A 24,021-nucleotide genomic window follows, 5' to 3' on the forward strand; every position below is an offset into this window, starting at 1 on the left:
CACGGTGGCCAATCCAGGTCCCTAGTACTGGGCCCAAACCCAAGGAGTAGCAACATTCCAGAATCCCAAAGAGTAACAAAAGATTCTAGAACCCCAAAGAGTATCAAGATCCCACACAGAATCTCAAAAAATAGCAAGATTCCAGAACCCCAAACAGGAGCAGCATTCCATGCTACCGATCCAGGGCAAGCGGTAGCTTCCCCCATGTCCTTCTCAAAAACAGACTATGGACTTTTCCTCCAGGAAATTGTCCAAACCTTTCTTAAAACCAGCTACGCTATCCGCTCTTACCACAACCTCTGGCAATGCGCTCCAGAGCTTAACTATTCTCTGAGTGAAAAAATATTTCCTAATGAATATGCATGAGAGAGATTTGCATATAATGAAAGTGACAGGTATGCAAATCTCCTTCATGCATATTCATTAGGGATATTTTGAAAACCCGACTGGCTGGGGGGTCCCCTCAGGACAGGGTTGGGAACCACTGCTCTAGGAGGAGTATAATGTTTCAACACTTGAGTTAAAATACCAGGGAGCCGTCCCATAGATCACCTGGTGCACAATCATCAAAACCTTATACTCAATAATCATTTCGATCGGCAACCAATGCAATTGTTTCAACACTGGAATGATTTGCTCATTCCAGGCCGCTCCTATAATCATTCTTGCTGCGGTGTTCTGAACAATTTGCAATGTTCTAATCTTAACTTTCACAAAGCCCTTTAGCTTTTCTTCAAATGAGAGTCGTTCCAACTAGAGAATGACACGGGGACCATTTACCGAGGTAAACCGTGGTCACCGCAGTAAATCCGCAGGAATGGAGACATTTGCAACTGGTTTACCGCAAGAATGGGAACAAAGACCTTTCACCGCCCCACCGGAGCGGTGAAAAGTGTTGCTCTTGTGGTAAAAATATTGTGCCCGTGTCAGACTGGGCATCGCCTCCCCAGTTCCTCTTGCACCTATTTTACCTTCAGGAGCCAGCCATGCCACGATGAAGAGAGAAGGAAACCAAAGCCTGTGACCAATGTGATTTGAAGAATAAAATTACCAGATAACAAAAAGAAAAAAAATAAATTTATTTTATATTTTGTGATTAGAATATTTCAGATTTGAAATATGTATCCTGCTAGAGCTGGTATTAGACATAGCTGGGGACCGCAAAGCCCAGGCTGTGCTTCTTTAGCTTCCAGCTGGCTTAGGTCTCTCTCTCTGACCAGGGGGCAATTCCTCTAGTTGTTCTCCCCTAACACTATTCCTGTCATGTGTGGCTGAAGTATTCTGTTAGCTTGATTTTTCTATGTAGCATTCTGTAGTAATTTGGTTTGTTCAGTTTTCATAATAGTGGAAGGGATATTTGTGAAAGGCAGGGGAGATGGGTTTTGTTGATCCTTGCTCTGTATTATTTGTGTTTATAAAATGACAATTGAACAGAATATTGTCTCTTTTTATACTTTAATAAAATAAGTTCAGCATAAAATCATAACTATTCGAGGCTTGTACGGATGGGATCTGACAGTTTGTGGGGCAGGGACGGGGACTGAGCTCACGGGAATGGGGCAGGGGCAGGGACAGCGACTGAGTTCACGGGAACGGGGAAAGAGCTCGCGGGGACAGGGACTGAGCTCATGGGGACGGGGCAGGGATGGGGACGAGCTCACGGGAACGGGGCGGGAACGGTGATAAATTTTTTCCCTATGTCATTCTCTAGTTCCAACCCCTTCATCACTTTGGCCATTATTCTCTTTAGCTTTTCAAATTCCACTACGAGGATCTTTTTTGAGATGTGGTTTTGAGAACTGCACACGAGGTACCGTCATACCACAGAAAGATAAAGAGGTATTACAATATTCTTTGTTTTATTCTCTATTCGTTCCCTAAAAATTCCTAGCATTCTGTCTGCCTTTTTGGCAAACCCACTGTTCCTGTCATAGTCAACTAGATTTAAGTTGTGAGAAGCCTCGGAAACCAGCTCCAAATATGTCCAGTTCCAGACTTCTCAGGTTTTTTGCACAGTTTTGAAAAAGCACATTTTTTCCAGGAGGCTCTTTGTTTCCAGCAACTTCCAGAACGGACAAAAATACACAGAAAAGAAAACCCAGGCAAAGACCTCTGTTGAAAAAGCACCTCTTGAATTTTGTTCTTCTGAGCTAGACTCAAATAAATGCTTCTAAGCCCCATGGTGCTTTTTGAGAAAGGCTTTCCTTATATTATTTTTTCACTTATTTACTTTCAAAAATATGTAACACTACAAAATCTCTCATGATTTTCTTCCCTTCTGGAAGTTTGTTGAGCAAAGAGAGAGGAAGTGGAGCTTTATGGTTAGTACAGTGGGCTGTAAACCTGGGCAACTGGGTCCAATTACCATTATGGCTCCTTATGACTCCGGGCAAGTTACCTAACCCTCCACTGCCCCAGGTAGAAAACTTACCCCCTCCTTTCAATAGCCGCACTAGTGTTTTTAGTGCCAGACACAGTGGCACAACTCAGACGCTCATAGGAATTCTATGAGCGTTGGAGTGTTAGCGTGGTGGCCAGCGCTAAAAATGCTAGTGCAGCTTTGTAAAGAAGGGGGTTAGATAGTTTACCCACTATGGACAAAGTAAAAGGTGCAAATTTGAATACTGAACAATCACACCAGCTTCCGTATATACTCGAATATAAGTCGATCTGAATATAAGTCAAGACCCCCATTTTCCCCCTAAAAAGGAGGAAAAATGGTTGACTCGAATATAAGACGGGGGCTTATATTCAAGTGCCATGCCCTGCCAAGATCTGCACCCTCTCCCTCATGCCATCCCCTGCCAGGCTCTTCACTCAGCCCCCTACCCTCCCTGCCCTGCAAAGCTCTGCACCCAGGCCCCTTCCCTCCCTGCCCTACCAGGATATGCAGTCAGCTCCCATCCCTGCCAGGCTATGCAGCCTGCCCCCTTACTACTTGCCTCTACACTGCACCCTGTTCCACCGCCTCTTCCACCTGGTGGTCTAGTGGTAGGCTAGGACATGAAAGATCCCTCCTGTCTCCTGTCCTGGCCCAGCCGATACTACTAATAATTTATTTTTACCTCCCGCATGCCTTTTCTATTATCCCTGGTGGTCCAGCGGTGCACCTCCTGCCAGGCTCGCAGCTTGGGGCACACAGGCACGCAGGAGCGAGCTTCTCGAGTTCCCACCCAGCCCTGTGCTAGTCACTGAATGGCTGCCACCAGTTCTCGCAGGACCTGGCGCCAGCCATTCAGCAAATGGCGCAGGCCAGGTGGGAGCTTGAGAAGCTCGCTCCTGCGTGCTTGTGTGCTGCGAGCCCCGAGCCCTGAAGGAGTTGCTTCACTGGACTACCAGGGATAATAGAAAAGGTACGTGGGGAGAGGGGGTGTAAAAATAAATTATTAGTAGTATCGGCCGGGCCAAGCCGGGAAGGATCCCTCCTGTCCCGGCCTATCAAGAGTCAGGTGATGACCCACATACAGGATGAGACCCCCATATTTGGGCCATTTTTTGCCCCAAAATCTCATCCTATATTCAAATATATATGGTATATTGTTTATCCCACTTTAGTTCCACTCTCGGTTTTGATGTTCCCTGAATGCTGCAGTCTGATGGCATTCTCAATTCACTTGCTGTCGAATTCAGTCGCAAAGTCATCTTGAGAAGCTAATGTAAGAACAAGGTTTCTCTTGAAGGAATCAATTTTAGCTCATTGCTCAGATGTAATGATTTAGGGGAAGGGGGAAGAAATCCGACAGATGACAGGAACAAAATCTAGACAGAAGTACCACCTGAAATGGTTAAAATGCGAAACCTGAAGAGCTGGTTCCACGACTTGGTCCTACGCCGCCACATAGTTGACTCCTCTGAGGCGGGACTGGACACTTTTGAGTACATCACGGAAGTGATGTGCTCCTGTTAACAGTTGAGAGAACGGACAACAGCCACAGCTGAAGCAACCCCCACCCTAAGAAGTGCTAAGAAGGTTCAGGCTTGGAGAAGACTCACCCTCCAGCCTTCATCTAAAAAGGGAACCCAGCAATCTGGGATGTGATAAAAAGTAGAAAAATGAGGCTGAGGTAAAAAAAAAAAAAAAAAGGACAGAAATCTGAAATTAGTATCACTAAACATATAAAGGAAATGATTTGTATTGGGCTAATGTTATACCATAGAGATCATACAAGTTGGACGGGATAACTCTCCCTTTGTCCCCTTTCTTTGTAACCATAAGCTACAGGACTTGTTCCCATACTGTACCTTGGCCCCGTTTTCTCATCCAAGTGTATCCGGCAGTCACAGTGCGAGGCCTCAGCGCCAATCACTACTGTCAGCAAATCAAATGGCACCTCTGAATAGTACTCTTTGATCCTTGGGTTGAATTCAGGACTCAGGTCCAGCTGGGGGCTGGAGAAGATTTGCCTGATATGAGACAACACATCCCTGTCTGTTGCAAAAATCAAAGACAGAACCGTGAAAGGGACTAACGCATAAGCAAATACGCTTATTTAACTGCAAGAGTGCTGGTGTGGTCAATGGTCAGGTTCACTGCTCCTCGGCCTGCAAGCCTGCCAGGACTGGTGTAGGGGTATTTGATGCTCAGGTTAGGGTTACCAGACATCTGTTTTTTTCCCCAGACATGTCCTCCTTTTGAGGACATGTCCAGGAGTCCGGACAGCTTTTCAAAACCCGGCACTTTGTACGGGTTTTGAAAATCCTCCTCTCAATCGCATCGGGCAGGAGGCAATCCGTGCATGCGCGGGTTCCACGCGATGACATCATCGCGTGCGCAGATTGCCTCCTGCCTGACCAAAGCAGGCGGCAAGGGGGCGGAGCTAGGGCAGAACTGGGGTGGATATGGGCAGGCCTGTGAGGCGGGTCTAGGGTGTCCGGATTTTACAATCGTAAAATCTGGCAATTCTAGCTCAGGTAGACTTTAAGCCTTGTGTCTCCTTCAATTATCTTTCATGCCCCTAGCCCGCCCTCCCCGCAAGACTTCGGTCATTGAAATGCAACAACCATGATCACGCCAACAAAACCACATCCAGAATAAAACCCTGTAAAAATAAATAGACATTTGATTTTTTTTTTAGCCTGTCAACCCAAAGGAGCTCAGAGCAGGTAAGAAATCAGGTACTCGTGCATTCCCCCTATCTGTCCTGGCAGGTTCACAATTGGTATAATGTACCTGGAGAGGATTAAGTGACTTGCCCAGTATCACAAGGAACAGTGGGGGGCTTGAACCCACAACCTCAGGGGGCTGAGGCTGTAGCTCTAACCCAGTGTATTGCAGACTGTGTACCGCGGCACACCAGTGTGCCTCCTGAGATTTCAGGTGTGCCGCGACACACTGGCGAGGAAGAGAGTCATCCGTACCGGCTGACTGCCTACAGGACGCGCCTCTCGCCACGAGACTCCTCTCCCCGCATGCACGGATGTCAATGCGATGACTGCACGCATGCACGCGACATCATCGCATCGACATCATTGCACTTCTGGGTGCCTCCCGGCCGGGGCACTAGATTTAGTGTGCCGCTGGCCAGAAAGTTTGTAAGACACTGCTCTAACCAGTACACCACACTCTCCTCTCTTTTGTATGTGACACTGTTGGTGCTCTAATGTGGGCATGAATCTCAGATCTGCAGGCAAAATTTAAAGTAATAGCCAAATAAGGTTAGTGGCCAAATCAGGCCATGTAAATAGCTGACCTATCTTTGTAGGGTTACCATATGGCCACAGAAAAAGGAGGGCGAATTGAGACATCCTCCTTTTTCTGGATCCATATGGTAACCCTATATCTTTGGCCGCTATTAACATAGCTGGCCAGCACCAAATATCGACTTAGCCAGCTATGTTATAGTGCCCAAAAATAAGCCAGATATTCGATGCTGGTCAGCGGAAATGACCCTGCGTTGAATATCCAGGCTCAGCAGCAACCACATGAGTCAGCCTGGCTAACTCCCGTGGTCTGCATATTGGCCCCCAGGAAATTCAAACTCTACTGCTCACTGGGATTTCGCTGGGTGACTAATGGAAACATGTTGAATATAATTCTTGCAATTACTAAAAAGCCTGTGTCAACATTCAATTAAAAATGCAGTTTCTATGAATCATAATTTACAACCACGTGATTTAATTGCTTTTGAGTTTAGTTAGGCAAAGTTTCCATTCTAACACATATTAGTTGGAACACAATACAGTCAAACCTCGGATTGCGAGTAACGCGGTTTGCGAGTGTTTTGCAAGACGAGCAAAACACTCAAGCAAACTGTAACTCGCAAACTGAGCATTGACTCGATTTGCGAGCCCCCACCTGACCTGACCCGACTCAGGGAACCAGAAGGCTCCCCCTGAGGCCACCGGCGCTGCTCCCTCCCTTCGCGATTGCCTCCTCCCCCCACCCCTCCCCCTGACCGGCCTTGTCCTTACCTGTGCGCCGCCAATGTTAGAAAGTGTCTGCTGCCGGTTTTCTACTGGGCTGCTGCTGGGCCTTGAGCATCTGCGTATGCTCAAGGCCTTCTGGATCTCACCCTCTCCGAGAATCTTCGAGAGTTTATTTAATTGTTTAACTGTAAGTTTCGTATGAATTTGCCTATCCCATACCAAAAGGGTATATTATGTAACACATCAGTCCCAGATTTCTCATTTGTCATACATCAAAACAAATACAGTGGTACCTTGGTTTACGAGCATGATCCGTTCCAGGAGCATGCTCGTAAACCAAAACGCTCGTTTATCAAAGCAGAGTTCCCCATAGGATATAATGGAGACTCGGACAATTCGTTGCTACTGCTGCCAGCGACCGACATAAACATAACAGAACAGGGGCACTGGGGCTCTTTCCACAGCCAACCACCTCACTGTGGCCTTGCATCTTTAACTTCTTTTTCGTTCAGTGCTTACATTCATGCCGGCTTTCTCCTCCTTCATGCTGCAGTGCTCGTTCCAAGCTGCGGGCAACAGTTCCCATGTTCCCCCCACAGCCGACTCGGAAGCCCTCACTGTGCCGCGGTGCCTACCTTCATGCCACAGTGCTCATTCCAAGCTGCGGGCAACAGTTCCCATGTTCCCCCCACGGCCGACCTGGAAGCCCTCACTGTGCTGCGGTGCCTACCTTCATGCTGCAGTGCTCGTTCCAAGCTGCGGGCAACAGTTCCCATGTTCCCCCCACAGCCGACTCGGAAGCCCTCACTGTGCCGCGGTGCCTACCTTCATGCCACAGTGCTCATTCCAAGCTGCGGGCAACAGTTCCCATGTTCCCCCCACGGCCGACCTGGAAGCCCTCACTGTGCTGCGGTGCCTACCTTCATGCCACAGTGCTCATTCCAAGCTGCGGGCAACAGTTCCCATGTTCCCCCCACGGCCGACCCGGAAGCCCTCACTGTGCCGCGGTGCCTACCTTCATGCCGCAGTGCTCGTTCCAAGCTGCGGGCAACAGTTCCCATGTTCCCCCCACGGCCGACCCGGAAGCCCTCACTGTGCCGCGGTGCCTACCTTCATGCCGCAGTGCTCGTTCCAAGCTGCGGGCAACAGTTCCCATGTTCCCCCCACGGCTGACTCGGAAGCCCTCACTGTGCCGCGGTGCCTACCTTCATGCCGCAGTGCTCGTTCCAAGCTGCGGGCAACAGTTCCCATGTTCCCCCCACGGCCGACCCGGAAGCCCTCACTGTGCCGCGGTGCCTACCTTCATGCCGCAGTGCTCGTTCCAAGCTGCGGGCAACATTTCCCATGTTCCCCCCACGGCCCACCCAGAAGCCCTCACTGTGCCGCGGTGCCTACCTTCATGCCGCAGTGCTCGTTCCAAGCTGCGGGCAACAGTTCCCATGTTCCCCCCACGGCCGACCCGGAAGCCCTCACTGTGCCGCGGTGCCTACCTTCATGCCGCAGTGCTCGTTCCAAGCTGCGGGCAACAGTTCCCATGTTCCCCCCACAGCCGACCCGGAAGCCCTCCCTGTGCTGCGGTGCCTACCTTCATGCCGGCTTTCTCCTTCTTGCCGCAGTGCAAAGCAGCGGGCAGCAGTTCCCACGTGCCCCCCATGGCCGACCCGGAAGCCCTCCCTCTGACATGGCAACGTCATGTCAGAGGGAACGTCTCAGGGCCAGCCGTAGGAGGCATGCAGGAGCTGCCGCCGCGGCCTAGAGCGAACACAGCAAGGAGGAGGGAGGCTGCAAGAAGGCAATCATCCAGGGGCGGCAGACGGAACAAACGCATTGCCCTCGAGCGGGCCGCACGGGGCAGCGGGTTGGACACCCTAAAAGGCAAAACTGAAGTGAAAGAGAATCAGAAAGCGTGCATTGCAAGGTATGGAGAGGGGGGATGCGGGATGTTTTACTTTGGGACATGCTCGTATAGCGAGTCGAGCTTGGTTTACGAGTCACAAATTTTACAAATGTTTTGCTCGTCTTGCAAAACACTCGTAAACCGAGGTTTGACTGTATAAATATTTAAAGTCTAGTGTCACCTCAGTAACAGCGACACAAAATTTCTCCACTGCCAGATACTGGGAAGCAACAGAAAAACCTGTAAATATGCTATTCAGAAACTACATAGAAAACAGAATCCGTGAACAGTAAACCTACAACATTTTCTTGTAGAGGTTGGAGGCAGCAGTTATGAATGAGTAGGGTTACCAGATGTCTGCATTTCCCTGGATGGCTTTTCAAAACCCGGCACTTTGTCCAGATTTTGAAAAGCTTTCGGCTAGCAGAGACGTCGGGACGGCATCTGCGCAACCTGGTGACATCACGCGCCATGCACGCATGTGTGTGACATCATTGAGTCACAGCAGCGCGTGCACAGATGCCCTCCCGACAAGCGAGCAAGTTGAGGGGGCGGGGCTGGGGGGCGGGGCCATCGGTCCGGATTTTCATTCCGGAAAATCCGGTAACCCTATGAATGAGGGTAGTGGGGAAGCAGAAATAGGGACCATATACGGGGATTTCATGAGCCTTACTCTCGAGATTGCTGGTCTTCCCAGCTTGCAGCATGGTTGTAAAGGAAATACAGGCTCGCTGTATACACCAGATTTTTGGGGACCCACCTCCAACCTCTCGGGGTCACACCAGTGTGTCCCGACATACTGGTTGAGAGCCGCTGTTCTATGGTATTCTAAGGTCATCCACTACCATTTGAGTCCAGAGTCCTATTCAAGTTCGCATGCCTCTGCTACAAAACAGTATTTGGTCTATCCCCGAGCTACCTCTACCCACATTTCAATCTAAATTATAACAATAAGAACTCCCGCAGTATTCATGTGTTCACCTTCCCCTCCCTAAAACTATGTCATTTCAAAAGGTTCCTTGGCAAAACCTTCTCCTTCAAGGCGGCTAAACTGAACCCACGGCTAGCCCAAATTGTGCTCGACGCCCCCACCTACCTTGTCTTCAGAAAAAAACTCAAAACACACTTATTCCACGGACAGAACCCTTAACACACCCTCTTCTTCTTCAACTCCCCTCAATGCACGTGAACCTCCACCTACTCCTTCTTATTGTACTCTCCTAACCTGTTAACTTTAATGACCTGTTATTTTTTTCCTGTAAATAAATACTACCTTCCTATTGTACACTCTTGTATATTTCTGTCCACTTCAATGACCTGTACATTTCTAAACTGTTAACTCCAATGACTTCATTGTTTGTAACCTTAATTTAATTGATGTGAACCGCCTAGAACCCCCTGGGTATGGCGGTATACAAAATCAAGTTATTATTATTATTATTACATTTCAACAAATTTTGCCATTGCCATTTCAGTAATCCATTGCCAGTCCACATGCACCATCTACTGGTACTAACCAGGAAAGAAAAGTGGAATTTTCATTTCAGTGTCAGGGACCACAAGGATAAGAAAATTACAGGACAGATGAAAGGTACCGATGCATAACACAGAAATGTGAAGAATCAAAGAAAGGCAGCTTCTGGAGAATATTATAGATGCCCTTTGAAAACATATGGTGACATACTCAGTGCAAGGTACACACTCAAAGCATGCGCAGGATTTCAAAATAATATCGCTACATGTTCTTTCCCTCCCAGTCCTTGTCCCACGTATTTGGTAGGCACATTCTATAAAGTCATTTCCAAGCGTGAGAATCTGAAAAGAGGGTGTGGCTGGGGGGGGGGAGCACGTGTGGCGCAGTGGTTAAAGCTACAGCCTCAACACCCTGCGGTTGTGGGTTCAAACCTACGCTGCTCCTTGTGACCCTGGGCAAGTCACTTAATCCCCCCCATTGCCCCAGGTACATTAGACAGAATGTAAGCCCACCGGGACAGAGAGGGAAAAATGCTTGAGTACCTGAATACATTCATGTAAACCCTTCTGAGCTCCCCTGGGAGAACGGTATAGAAAGTTCAATAAATAAGTAGTGTGAAAAGTTTCAGCCTCTGCTAACCAGAGCTGGTATTGTGATGTCATAATGCCTCATTCCACCAATGCCTAAGAGCCAACCTCATCAGTGATGTCACAATGGCTTCATTGTCCTATACTTGGCTGACTTTTATTACATTTTGATTTCTACAGTAGTGCAGTGGTTAAAGCTACAGCCTCAGCACCCTGGTTCAACCCTGGGTTCAAACCCACGCTGCTCCTTGTGACCCTGGGCAAGTCACTTCAAGTTTCAAGTTTATTAGGATTTTATATACCGCCTATCAAGGTTATCTAAGCGGTTTTTACAATCAGGTACTCAAGCATTTTCCCTATCTGTCCTGGTGGGCTCACAATCTATCTAACGTACCTGGGGCTTAATCCCCCATTGCCCCAGGTACGTTAGATAGATTGTGAGCCCACCAGGACAGATAGGGAATAATGCCTGAGTACCTGAATAAATTCATGTAAACCATTCTGAGCTTCCTTGGGAAACAGTATAGAAAACTGAATTTATAAATAATTGAGTGACTCATGGGTGTTCCTAAAATGTATACACACTGTTATAGAATAAGCTTGATCCGCACACAACTTAGGTACAGGTATTTAGGCCTGGTTCTCCTGGGCCTACATGGGTGAACCTAAAAGTTTTGACACACTGGAGCTAAGTTTGATGCTATATATGGCGCCATTCTAGTCAGAGTTGATTTTTAAATATTATACAGAGAATCAGGCCCTAACTTGAGGTGCTAAGTTATAGAATTGCCCTCATAGGTTACAAATTATATAACCACATGCACACTTCAATATAAAAGTACACAGCTGCATTTTAGCTACAATTCTGCAAGATTTGTGAGGTCGTTTTAGAAATACATCTAGGCACCTCTACATTTTATAAAATAGGCTTAAAACAAGCGTTTACTTGACCTCGTCACCTAGGCAACCTTATAATATTAACCAGCTACTAAGGACTAGATTCAATAAATACGTAGCACATTAATTAATCTGTAACCCGTCCTGAGCTCTTTGGGTAGGACGGGATAGCAAATGAATTAAATAAATAAATGTGTGTCTTCGTCAATCTACGTTTATGAGCCACTTTATAGACATTCCCCAAAGTGCTAAATTGTGTTCTCATCACTGCTATTTCTGTCTCTCTAGAGCAGGGGTCTCAAAGTCCCTCCGTGAGGGCCGCAATCCAGTCGGGTTTTCAGGATTTCCCCAATGAATAGGCATTGAAAGCATTGCCTGCACATAGATCTCAGGCATATTCATTGGGGAAATCCTGAAAACCCGACTGGTTCGCGGCCCTCAAGGAGGGACTTTGAGACCCCTGCTCTAGAGGGAGCGTCTAAATCCAGCAAGTCCTGTGATTGCTATCTGTACTTACCATTACTGCAACTGGCTTCTTTAGTCATTACTAAAAAAAAAAAGCAAAATTTGAAAAAAAATCATTACAATGTTTTCAGCAGGTTGCACAGTGTTAGACTTTAAACAGGACCAGATTCTGTAAATGGCGCTGAACGCTATTCTATAAATGGCCCTCTGAACTAGGCACAGTTTATAGAAGAGCTAGGGTTGCCAGATTTTCCAGTTGGTAGGGGGTGGTGTGTTTTCAATCGCTACAGACAGGTAGGTTCCGGGTTACCATATTTAAGTACAGGAAAACCCAGACACATGTTCCCATCCTGTTCCGCTCCCAGTCTCACCTTGTTCCGCCTCCAACTCACCCTGTGCCACCTCCAGCCACACCCCATTTTGCCTCCAGCCCCATCCCCACAAAGTCTCGTCTCTTTTTTGCCAACCTCCAGGCCGCGTCTGAAGGGCCTCCAGCATGTGTGGATGCATGTGACGTCATCTGCGCTCGGGCCTTTCCAAAATGCGGAAAAACTGCCAGGTTTTGGAAAATCTGTCCAGGAACCCGGATAGTCCTCTAAAAAGAGGATGTGTCCGGGTTTTCCCAGATGTCTGTTAACCCTAGGCAGGTTCCCTGGAGTACTGCAGAACTTGACTGTCCCTCACTACTGAAAATGTGATCATGAAACAGCACCCCCACTGGCAGAACTGCAGGTGGAGGACTCCCGCTCAACTAAGAGGGAACAGTGATTTGGAGTACACACTGTTCTATGATCCTCACAACAACAAAGTGTCTCGCGCACAACCCAAAATTCTGGGAACGTCCTTGACCTGTCCATGCTTCGCCTATGCCATGCCCCCATTTGAGTTGCATGCTATGAAATTTAGGTGCACATTTTATAGAATAGGGCATAGGGCAGATCTGCACATAAATCCTAATTACTGCTAATTAAAGTGCCAATTATTGACTATTAATGCCTAGCTAATTAATTAGTTTGTTTATTTATTTATTTATTAGTTTATGTGCAGATCTGGAATCTGCACCCTAACTTGGGTGACCTATGCAAACTCTGGGGTAGGGAGAAATGCTTGAGTGCCTGAATAAATTCTTGTAAACCGTTTTGAGCTCCGCTGGGAGAAACGCATAGAAAATGGAATAAATACATAAATTGTGGAAAGAGGGCACACAGTTCCAGAAAGAGAGCCCACTAGTTTCTTTGTGTTCTTGTTTACACACGCACAATGGTTCATGCAAATGTGATGGTTCCATGGTCAGCAGTGGCATAGGAAGGAAGGGGGAACAGGGGGATGGACCACCGCAGGCGCCGTCTTGGCAGTCGCCTTTCCTTTCCACCCACCCACCTTTTCAAAACTTCACCGCGCAAGCAACGTCTTCTCTTGCTCACGCCAGCCTCAGCTCTGCATCCGACATCATTTTCTGGCTAGGTCAGACGCAGAGCTATATTATAGCCCCTACCAGAAAATTAACACACGCATATTAACCGTGTACCTGTTTGATTTTCTAACTTTTCATTCTGGATAAGAGAAGGCCTTCGCCGTCTGGTCTGTTTTCCTCTAAAAGGATTCCTGTTGATGAAATAGGAATATTTTGGGTTTCTACTGAGAAATAATGACCTGTCGTGAACATAAGTGCAAGATGTGCAGAGCAGTTAACGTTGATCAGGCTATCCTGTATTTAAATAGATGTGTAAACTGGGCACAAAATTATGCATGGATGTGGTACTTTTTGAAAATTTAGATTACACGAGACTCTCTAATAAGCCCCCAAAATGCTTCCTAGAATGCCTCATTTATGTAAATAAATTTAAGCATGCAATGAAATGACACATCTTTACCTAGCTGATAGTCATATCCTTTCAATGTGGATTGAGTTAATAATAATAATTTTATTTTTATCTACCGCCAAAGCCATAGTAGTTCGAGGCGGTTTACAACTAGAAGAGCTGGACAGTCAGCGAAAAAAAAAAATAACAATGAAGTCATTGGTTATATAAAGTCACAATGTGGGGAAACGTGATACCCGTACAGGGGAAGGTTTAAGAGTTCTTGGTTACAAATCGGTTAAACAGGTTGGTTTTAACTAGTTTTCTGAAGTTAAGATAGGAAGAGGAGTGTTTGATGATGTTGCTTAGCCAGCCGTTCTGTTGACTTGCTTGGTGGCTAGCGTTCTGTCAAATGCATAGCTCCTCAGTTTTTGCACGTAATTTTTAACTAAGGCATTGAAAATATACCTAATGCTTGAAGTGGAGGACCTTTTGTAAATAGGGAAAAAGCCTTAGAGATTCCCTATCATCTTCATACATGTATTAACATACTGTAGCTTTTTTTTTTTTTTTTTTACCAAAATTATAGGTGAGGTCTGAATCGTGAGCTAAGGACAGTCTCTTTGACTTTTGGCTAAGACCAAGGGCCTCTATCTTACGGATACTGTTCAAAACTGCTCAAACCTGTGGACGGTGACGGAGCCAATATTTTAAATAAATTGACTGAGACATGCACTTTCAAGGACAGGAGTCCAGTTCATCAAAGGCAAGTGTCACAATAAACGCCTGCTGTCAAAACTTCATGCCTCAACAAATCCACTGGTTTATGATATGTTACCAGTCTCTGTATCAGTTTTTGCTAGAACGCAGTACACTAGCGCAGGAAGCTTATACAGAAACTAGTCTTTAAGCCCGTTAAATTAACGGGTGCTAGAATAGATGTCTGTCTGTCTGTCTTTCTTTCTGTCTGTCTCACTGGCCCCCTGTCTGTCATTCTTTCTTTCTCTCTCTCTATCCTTGGCTAGTGTTTGTCTGGGGGGGAGGTTTCTTTCTCTCTTTCTCTGCTGTCTGTCTGTGTTTATTCTATCTGTCTCCCTGGCCCCCTGTCTTTCTTTCTGTATGTCTCTCTGTCTTTCTCCCTGCCCCCCCCCCTTTGCGTACCTGTATTTATCTGTTGTCTCTCTGGACCCTGTCTGTTTGTCTTTCTTTATGTCTGTCTCTCTCCCTGGCCCCCTGTCTTTCTTTCTGTATGTCTCTCTGTCTTTCTCCCTGGCCTCCTGCCTACCTGTATTTATCTGTTGTTCCATGCCTGACTGTCTCTCCTGGCCACCTTCTGTCTCTCTACCCCCTCCTGAAAGCAAGCCCATTACATTAACGGGTGCCCTGTGCAGCAGCATTAGCATTTCCTCTACCCCCCTTTCCCTTCCTGCGGTCCCGACTACAAAGCTGGTGATTCCAGCAGCGTGTGCAGCAGTCTTCACACGCTGCTTCGGGTCCTTCTACTGCCCCTGATTTACTCTGGCACGTCCCTGATGACATCATCAGAGACGCGGCAGAGCAAATCAGGGAAATAGAAGGGCCCGAAGCAGCGTGTGAAGACTGCTGCACACGCTGCTTAAATCGCCAGTCGGGCCCGCGGGAAGGGAAGAGGGGGTGGCAAAGGACTCGGGGCACGGGCGGCGGGGTCAGTTTTTTGGTTCGTTCCGGGGGGGGGGGGAGGAGGCTCTCTTTGTGCCCCAGTCCCAGCTTGTGGAGGCAATCGTCAGCTGGCTGGGAGCAGGCTTGTGGAGGCAATCGTCCGCGTCTAAAGAAACTTCAGTATTGTGAGGTGGAGAGCAGGGAAGCTTGTCTAGCGCGCATGCGCACTCGTGCCGCCGCGGTAACTTTTTTTTTTTTTTTAATTTGAAAGCCGCCGCCGCAGCTCCTCTCTCAATCCTGGTGCAGTTCGAGAGAGGAGGCGGTACCATGCACAGTGAGAGCCAGGGGTGAGGAAGGCCGCCGCAGCTGTGTAACTTTTTTTTTTATTTGAAAGCCGCCGCTGCAGCCGGGGCCGCGCATGCGCACTCTCATGTCCGCGACGGATCAGGGAACATGACTTTTGAGTGCGCATGCGCGGCCTAGCATTTTATTATATTAGATGAATATAAAAGTTTACTTGCATTTATTTAAAAGAGAAAAAAACAGACTACACAGCAAGAAAAAAAAAAGACATGGTGGCAATTCTATTAATTACTGCCACTATAGCAGCATCTGGGCATCAAGATTTCATTACAGAATACCAATGCACGGTGGGATTGGTACGTCTAAAGACAGGTGCCAACAGTTACACCAAATCAATGATAGTTATAATTATTGGCGCTTAAGTGTGCCTTGAAGTATGCATAACTTAGACCCCCTTTTACAAAGCCGTGTTAGGCTTTTTTATCGCCATTGAATTCCTATGAGCGTCAAAGCTAATACCGCTAACAAAAAGATCACCTGATATCCATTATCAAATTATAAACATTTATTAACACAGCTATAATACTACTTTATCCTCAAGCAAAAAAAAACCAACAAAACACCACAAGCCTTTTATCTACTTTGGTTGTCTCTGGGTTTCTGCTTTCCTCATCATCTCTTCACTCTCTCAAATGGCTGTCCTCTTTTTGTGCTCCTTCCATATGGCTTGGCCCTCTTTCTCCCCATTCCATCCAGTTCTGAGCCCCTCATCTCTTCTTGATCCAGCATTTCCCTTCTGTGTCTGTCAGTGTCACCATTCCACCTCTTTCCAGCATGTCCATCTCACCAATGCCCCTCTTTTCCAGAATCTTCATTGTGTCCCTTTTCTTATCTTCCCCCCATGTTCACCATCTGCCTTCTCAATGTTCCTATCTTCCCCCTTTTTCAGCATTGCTCCTTCTGTGTGTCTCTATCACCTCTTCCTCTTTTCATCATTGTTCCATCTGTATCCCCATCAACCCCCCCATTTCAGTATTATCCCTCTCTGTGAGCCAATCTAGCCTTTCTCAGCTTTGCCTCCCTCTGTAAACCCATCTACAGCCTTTCAGTATAGCTCTCTCAGTGTTCCTATATACCCCCCTTTCAGCATTTCCCCTCTGTATCCCTATCCTTATAGTTCCTGCTTGCCCCTTCATTATGTCACTGTTTCTCTCCATTTTCATTGCAGCCCCTCCAGGGCAGGATTAACCAATAGGCCAAGTAGCCACGTGCCTAGGGCCCGAAATGGTCAGGGGGGCCCAATGAAGGAGGGCATCAACATTGTTTTTTCCAAATGGCGATGGGCCCCTCCAGCATCGATCGGCAACATGGGCCCCTCCCCGATCGGCAACGCAGCCCCCCCCCCCCCCATCGACGGAAAGTAAGACAAACAAGCAAAGCGGGTAAGAAAGGCAACGGGAACTGTAATTGTGCAAGCAGTGCTGCTTGCCCAAAGCTTCCCTCTGACACAGCTTCCTGTTTCCGCCTGGGCGCATGGTGGGGTGGGGCGGGGCAGGGGGCCCAGTGTACTTGTGTGCCTAGGGGCCCTCGACAAATTAATCCTGCCCTGAGCCCCTCTCTTCTTTTGTTCCTGCACCCTGTAGCCAGCATCTTTCCACCCTACCTCCACTCCAGCCCAGCTCGTTATGACATCTTTCCTTTCGTTTCCCTCCACTCGCTCTCTCTTTCTCCCCCCTCAACCATGAGTTCTGCATCTGGCCCTCTCTCTTCCACCTGCACCCCCTTCCCCGTGGCCCTCTTCGGCAACTCCGCAGTGGTGGCGATCAAAACAGGCTGCCGGCGTCGGGGCCTTCCCTCTGCAAGACCCACCTATGCAGAAACAGGAAGTTGAAACAAAGAAGCAGGACTCGCAGAGGGAAGGCCCCAACGCCGGCAGCCTGTCTCGATTGCCGCCAGGAAGAGGGTGCAGGTGGAAAGAAGAAGAAGAAGCTCTGAAGTATGAAACCAACTTGGGCCGATACGATTTCTTTTTCAGTACTGCCACCGCCACTCCCCAAAAAGGCGAAAACCGGACTAAAGAGGTAAATTTAAAAAGCCGCCCAGACGCCCAAGAGAGTCCTCAACAAGAGGACGTGTCCGGGGAAGCCCAGGAATCTGTAACCCTAATCCCACCTTTCTGAAAAGTTGTTCATGGCAAGTTTCCACAACCATTTTAAAACAGCACAGGATATTAATGTAAATGATTGGTATTAAGGGCTTGTTCCTAAAAAGAGATTCTTTCTTCTCATTCAAAATATAGATTCTTTATTAATGCTGATGCTCTAAAATTCACCCACCTCGAAAAAGAACTCAAGGGAACTTGCTTGTTGAAAACCTGGAAGTGTTCGAGGATGTTGGAAAGAAACAAATGCCGTGCTGGGACGGAACTCAGATGTCTCTGGGCACCTTCCCCAGAATACAACTGGTGGAGCAGAGCTTGAATTCTGGGAGCAAGTGAGGGGAAAAGCTGTGAAGAGACACAGGACAAATCATTCGGAAAATCTGGACCCCTAGATCCATTCCCAGTCCTGCCCTAGCCCGCCCCTGCTACCTGCTTGTGTTGGGCAGGGACTTCATCGCGTGGCAGACTTCCTCCCTTGCCCCACGCGATTTGAGGAGGCTTTTCAAAACCCGGCCAAAGGGCCAGGTTTTGAAAAGCTGTCTGAAGCCTCAAAAGGTGGACATGTCCGTGGAATCTGGACGTCTGTTAACCCTAAGTGAAGGGGACAGGGGTGGTAAGGGGTGGTAAGGGGACAGGGATGAAGCCTTGTCCCTGTCTCAATCTACTACATACATCCAGTAGCGCTACATACATGATAGGGGAGAGTGTGGTGCTGTGGTTAAAGCTACAGCCTCATCACCCTGAGGTTGTGGATTCAAATCCCACCCTGCTCCTTGTGACCCAGGGCAAGTCGATTAATTCCCCCATTGCCCCAGGTACATTAGAAAGATTGTGAGCCTGCTGGGCAGAGAGGGATAAAATGCTTGAGTACCTGAATAAATTCATGTAAACCGTTCTGAGCTCCCCTGGGAGAATGGTATAGAAAACTGAATAAATAGTATGAAAAGTTTCTGGTAACCAGAGCTGATACTGTGATGTCACAATGCCTCATTCCTCCAATAAGAGCCAACCTCATCAGTGATGTCACAATGGCTTGATTGTCCTTTACTTGGCTCATTTCTAATACATTTTGATTTCCAGAGTGGTGCAGTGGTTAAAGCTACAGCCTCAGCACCCTGAGGTGGTGGGTTCAAATCCCATGCTGCTCCTTGTGACCCAGGGCAAGTCGATTAATTCTCCAATTGCCCCAGGTACGTTAGATAGATTGTGAGCCTACCAGGACAGACAGGGAAACATGCTTGAGTACCTGAATAAATTCATGTCAACCATTCTGAGTTCTCCTGGGAGAACGGTATAGAAAATTGAATAAATAAATAGGTAGTTATGAAACCCTTTCCCCAGGGAGAGCAGCCAGAAGAAAAACCTGCTGTTTCACTTACCAGCTCAAACTGTCCAAGGCTTTTCAGTTCCTTGATGAAATCAATCATTAGCTGCAACTCTTCAGATGACAGGCAATGTTCCTGCCTCGCCCTGCAAGCTGCATCCTAGAGAAGAAAAGCAAACAAAAACAGACAGAGAGATTAAGAAGGAAAATCTTTTTTTTTTTAACTTTATTTAGGGCTCCTTTTACAAAGGTACGCTAGGGCCTTAACGCGCGGAATAGCGCGCGCTAAAATGCCATGCATGCTAGCCGCTACCGCCTTCTCTTGAGCGGGTGGTAGTTTTTCGGGAAGCGCGCGCTAATCCGGTGTGCGCGCTAAAAATGCTAGCGCATCTTTGTAAACGGAGCCTTTAGTTTTTAATGCCAACAAAAAGTGCAATTTAGATACGAATAATGATAATCAACCAAGCACTTATAATCAATCAGTATCTATACAAAAGATAAAAATTCCCTCCCCCATCCATCATTGCCATCAGGAATAATACCAAAACAAAAGATATACCCCCCCCCCTCCCGCTCCCACCCTCCCTGTGTGGGTGAAAAACAACGGAAAATAAAGATAAAGATAAAGGACAACTATAGTAAATCTACAAAAGACGTCAATGGACCCCAAAATAATTTGAATATCTTATTATGCCCCAGCATGTCAGCATTCATTTTCTCATATTTAAACATAAGCTCGCCCACCAAAAAGGAAAACTAAGGTGATCCCAGTTCTTCCAATTGCGAGTAATCATTTGCATGGCTATCCCAGTCATTAATAAGGAAAATCTTTCGATATAAATTGGATAACTGCTTGGCACAGATACCACAATATCATCAAACACAGAAATATGGCTTCCTAGTTTTCATTGTTAACAAGCGCTGTCCCTGCCTACATCACATCCAAACTCTGTCAATAAACTCCCACCCGCCCATTCCGCTCTGAGGCCGAAAAATGACTATACATCCCTGTAGGAGTATCCCTCCAAATGGAAACGTCTCATAAATGCTCCTACAGCTAGTGGCGTACCACAGGGTGGGGCGGGGGGCAGTCTGCCCCAGGTGCACGGGGCAGTCTGCCCCAGGTGCACGCTGCAAGGGGGTGCACAGCCAGCCGGGTCTGGAAGCTCCCGCGCTGCTAAAAACAGCACTTCAGCGCGGCTGCCAAATTTATTCCAGAGCAGAGTCGGTAGCCGCGCTGAAGTGCATGAAGGTCCCGCGATGATTACTTTTGCTGCCGCTGCTTTGGAAGAAGTAAATGATGTCGGATGGGGGTGGACCGGCAGCCACAGTCATCACGGGACCTTGCCTCTGCCAGTCCAGCCCCCCTCTGACGACACTTACCTCTTCCAAAGCAGCGGCAGCAGAAGTAATAATCGCGGGACCTTGCTGATTTCGATGGAGAGAGAAAGAAGCATAGCAGGGTGGTGGAAGGAGAAAAAGGAGGTCAAGGTAGTATGGAAGCATGGTGAAGGGTGAGAAAGGGGGTCAGGGTGGTATGGAAGCATGGTGAAGGGTGAGAAAGGGGGTCAGGGTGGTATGGAAGCATGGTGAAGGGTGAGAAAGGGGGTCAGGTTGGTATTGAAGCATGGTGAAGGGTGAGAAAGGGGTCAGGGTGGTATGGAAGCGTGGTGAAGGGTGAAAAAGAGGGTCAGGGTGGTATGGAAGCGTGGTGAAGGGTGAGAAAGGGGGTCATTGTGGTATGGAAGTGTGGTGAAGAGTGAGAAAGGGGGTCAGGGTGGTATGGAAGCATGGTGAAGAGTGAGAAAGGGGGTCAGTGTGGTATGGAAGCATGGAGAAGGGTGAGAAAGGGGGTCAGAGTGATATGGAAGCGTGGTGAAGGGTGAGAAAGGGGGCAGATGCTGATGGAAGTGGGGGGAAGGGAGAGGAGAGAGTGAAATGCCAGACCATGGGGATGTGGGAGAGATGGAAGGGGGAGGCATAAAGTTTCTGGAAAGTGAATAGGAGAGAAGATGCCATATAGAAGGGGCAGAGAGAGGGTAGACCGTGGATGAAAGGAAGAGAATGACAAGAAGATGAGGAAAGCAGGAACCAGAGAAGACAAGGTAGAAAAAAAAATTATTATTATTTTTTTTTTTTTACTTTAGGGGAGATGCATTACAGCATTCTATGGTGTTGCATTGTATGCAGAGTCCAGCTTCTTGGTGCTTCAGTTTAACCTTTGTCTATGTATTTTTATTCTATCTCCCCATTTACAAAACTGTAGAGCGTTTTTTAGCGTTGGCATCTGAGCTGTTACCACCATGGCTAAAAACCACACTACAGTTTTGTAAAAGGGGGAGGGGTTAGTTTGTGATTACATACTAGGCGAAGATGTTTTCTGTTTTCTGTTAGGATTGACTGTGTAGGATTGATCTGTACTAGTCTGGCTTGTTTAGTTTTACAATGGGTTTATTGGCGTACTGCTCACTGCAGTACGTAAGATGCTGCCTTTTCCTAGGTACACTCTTGTGTGACGTGTGGATTGTTACTAAAAATCATGTTTTTCATACAGATGGGGATGTGTCAAAAAATGATGGTCCCCGGGTGCCACATATGCTAGGTACGCCACTGCCTACAGTCACTTCATTCCCCGACTTTGGAATCAATTGCCTGCCCAGATAAGATCTCAAGACTCGCTGATGACCTTCCGGAAAAGGCTGAAGATCCATCTCTTCAACTGAACAGTCCTAACAAACAGCACCCCTCCTTGCTCCCCTTTCCTAATCTCCCGCTCCCTTCTCTCAACCCTCCTCCCTTCCCATTCTCCCCTGCTCCCCCTCTTCTCACCTGTCTCTCTACAAATGCCTGTAAATTTTGGCCTGTATGTAACTGTGAATGTCAATTGTAACCCGTTCTGAGCTCCCGGGAGAACGGGATAGAAATCCAAATAAATTTAAAAAATTGTGTTGTTGTGAAGGCATTTATAAAATCACCAGAGTGTCCCCGTAACCATCTTTATATTTATTTATTTTGGTTTTAGTTCTCACCTATTTCATTTGTAGCTCAAGGTGAGTTACATTCAGATAAAGCAGATACTTAGAATTATTCTAGAAAATGTATTCATTTGCAGCGCTCAAAGTATATGCCCCTGAAAAGCCAAAGCGGCTTCCAATGAAACATCCCCAATAAAAATCAACAAATTCCCCATATCCCTATCAACCCTTACACCACATTAAGAGGCGACCTACATAACCCCAGCAAATAAATGACAATAACAATTCTCACATACGTGAAAATGCATCCTCAAATAAATAAGGGCCCCTTGTATCAAGCTAAGGTAAGAGTGTTTTAGCGCGGGCTGGCAAAGCAAAGGCTCCGCTGCGCATTCAGTTCCTATCAGCGTCAGAGCATTTACCTCAGTGTAACCCCCTGGGAGTTAGATCTCAAGACACTGCTGCCTCCTAGGACACATGTACCCCAGGTCATTCCACCGAGAAATCCAAACCATATGATGGACCACAAAGGCCACAGGTGGGAACCCAGAGAAAAAGATACTAAATATGGATTGTAAGGCTTGTGTAGGGTTACCAGTCGGAAAATCCAGACCCCTATGAGCGTCAGAGCTGTTACCACCATGGCCAGTACTAAAAAACGTGTTGGGGGAGGGGAGTTAGTCCAATAAAAAATGTATTTTTTTTTTCCTTTGTGTTTCTACATATTACCTTGAAGAGTGAACTAACATGGCCACACCTTTCCACTCAGGCTTCCTTGAAATCCCCTACAGATTTTGTTCCCATCCCTTCTGCTAAGAGGCTGGTGAGCCTGCTTTGAAGAGAGAGGTAATAATGCTGGTAGGGAAGCCTGATTCTAAATGGCCCAAGGAATTAAAAGTTATCCATCATGTTCTCCCAGTGAGTGAATCAATGACTGTTTTAGGTGTAAGGTTGGATTATGGCCTTTCAATGAATTTGCAAGTTGCAAAAACAGTACAAGCATGTTTTGCACAAATACCTTAAGGGCTGCCTTTTTACTAAGGTGCGCTAGTGTTTTTAGCGCACGCAGGAAATTACCGCCCGCTACGCTTCTAGAACTAACGCCAGCTCAATGTAGCGTGCGCTGTTCTGCCCGTTAAAGCCCTAACGCGGCTTAGTAAAAGGAGCCCCGAGCGCATCGTGTGAAACCAATGTTGTCACCTTTTGACTTCCGCACAGTTTGTTCGGGCAGTGGTTACATTACATTACTGATTTCTATTCCGCCTCAACCTTGCAGTTCTGGGCGGATTACAAAAGAGACAACTGGACATTTCCAGGATAATTACAGAGAGAATTCTGGGCATTTCCAGGAGAAGTTACAAGAATAATGGAGCTGTATATTTCAAGAGCTACAAGATGCTGTACAAATAGGAAATAGTGCAGATCCAGTATATATACCGTTAGGGAAGCAGTTGACATGCTTGAGGCTGAAGAGAAGGGAACTGGTGAAGGGGGGAGGAGGGGGGAGTTGCGTTGAGGGGGGTCCGGTTGGGGTTAAGCCATCTGTATAAATTTTTTGAATAGGTGGGTTTTGATTTATTTGCGAAAATATTTGTAGTCGTTTGTTGTTATCAGCAGGTTGGAGATAGTGTGGTCCAGTTTCTGATTACTACAATGCCTTGGAATAACTAAGACAAGGTGGAAGCGTTGCAAGGTTCATAGACAACAACGCGGAAGACAAAGGCGCGCGCCGACAACTGAGCGCAAGATGGAGGCACGCGCCGAAGAAAATTACTGTTTTTAGGGGCTCCGACGGGAGGTTTTGTTGGGGAGCACCCCCAGTTTACTTACTACAAATCGCGCCGCGTTATGGGAGCATTGTGGGGGGGTTTGGGGGGTTGTAACCCCCCACATTTTATTGTAAACATTTTATTGTAAACTAAAAACAGGGAAAAAGTGAAGTTTGCAGTAAAATTGGGGGGGTTACAACCCCCAAGCCCCCCACAACACCCCCCACAACGCGGCGAGATTTGTATTAAGTAAAGTGGGGGGGTTCCCCCCCAAGCCCCCCACCACCACCTAAAAACAGTAATTTTCTTCGGCACGTGCCTCCGCGCTGCACTCATTGGTCTGCTCGCACCTTTGTCCCGGCG

General features: G+C 47.2%; 1 protein-coding gene across 4 annotated transcripts in view; it reads right to left on the reverse strand.

Moving 5' to 3' along the window:
• The window catches only part of CPED1 (cadherin like and PC-esterase domain containing 1), a 223,477-nt gene that overhangs the window by 106,226 nt on the left and 93,230 nt on the right, over positions 1-24,021 (reverse strand). For all 4 annotated transcript variants that reach the window (XM_033958590.1, XM_033958592.1, XM_033958591.1 and 1 more), the window contains exons 10-14: positions 18,970-19,074; positions 17,766-17,935; positions 13,215-13,291; positions 11,739-11,768; positions 4,243-4,429 (exon numbers count right to left, since the gene is read on the reverse strand). In XM_033958590.1, coding sequence (XP_033814481.1) covers positions 4,243-4,429; positions 11,739-11,768; positions 13,215-13,291; positions 17,766-17,935; positions 18,970-19,074 — 569 coding nt within the window. The remainder of the gene's footprint in view (positions 1-4,242; positions 4,430-11,738; positions 11,769-13,214; positions 13,292-17,765; positions 17,936-18,969; positions 19,075-24,021) is intronic.

This window comes from Geotrypetes seraphini, chromosome 9 (assembly GCF_902459505.1).
Source record: "Geotrypetes seraphini chromosome 9, aGeoSer1.1, whole genome shotgun sequence".
Classification (NCBI taxonomy): domain Eukaryota; kingdom Metazoa; phylum Chordata; class Amphibia; order Gymnophiona; family Dermophiidae; genus Geotrypetes; species Geotrypetes seraphini.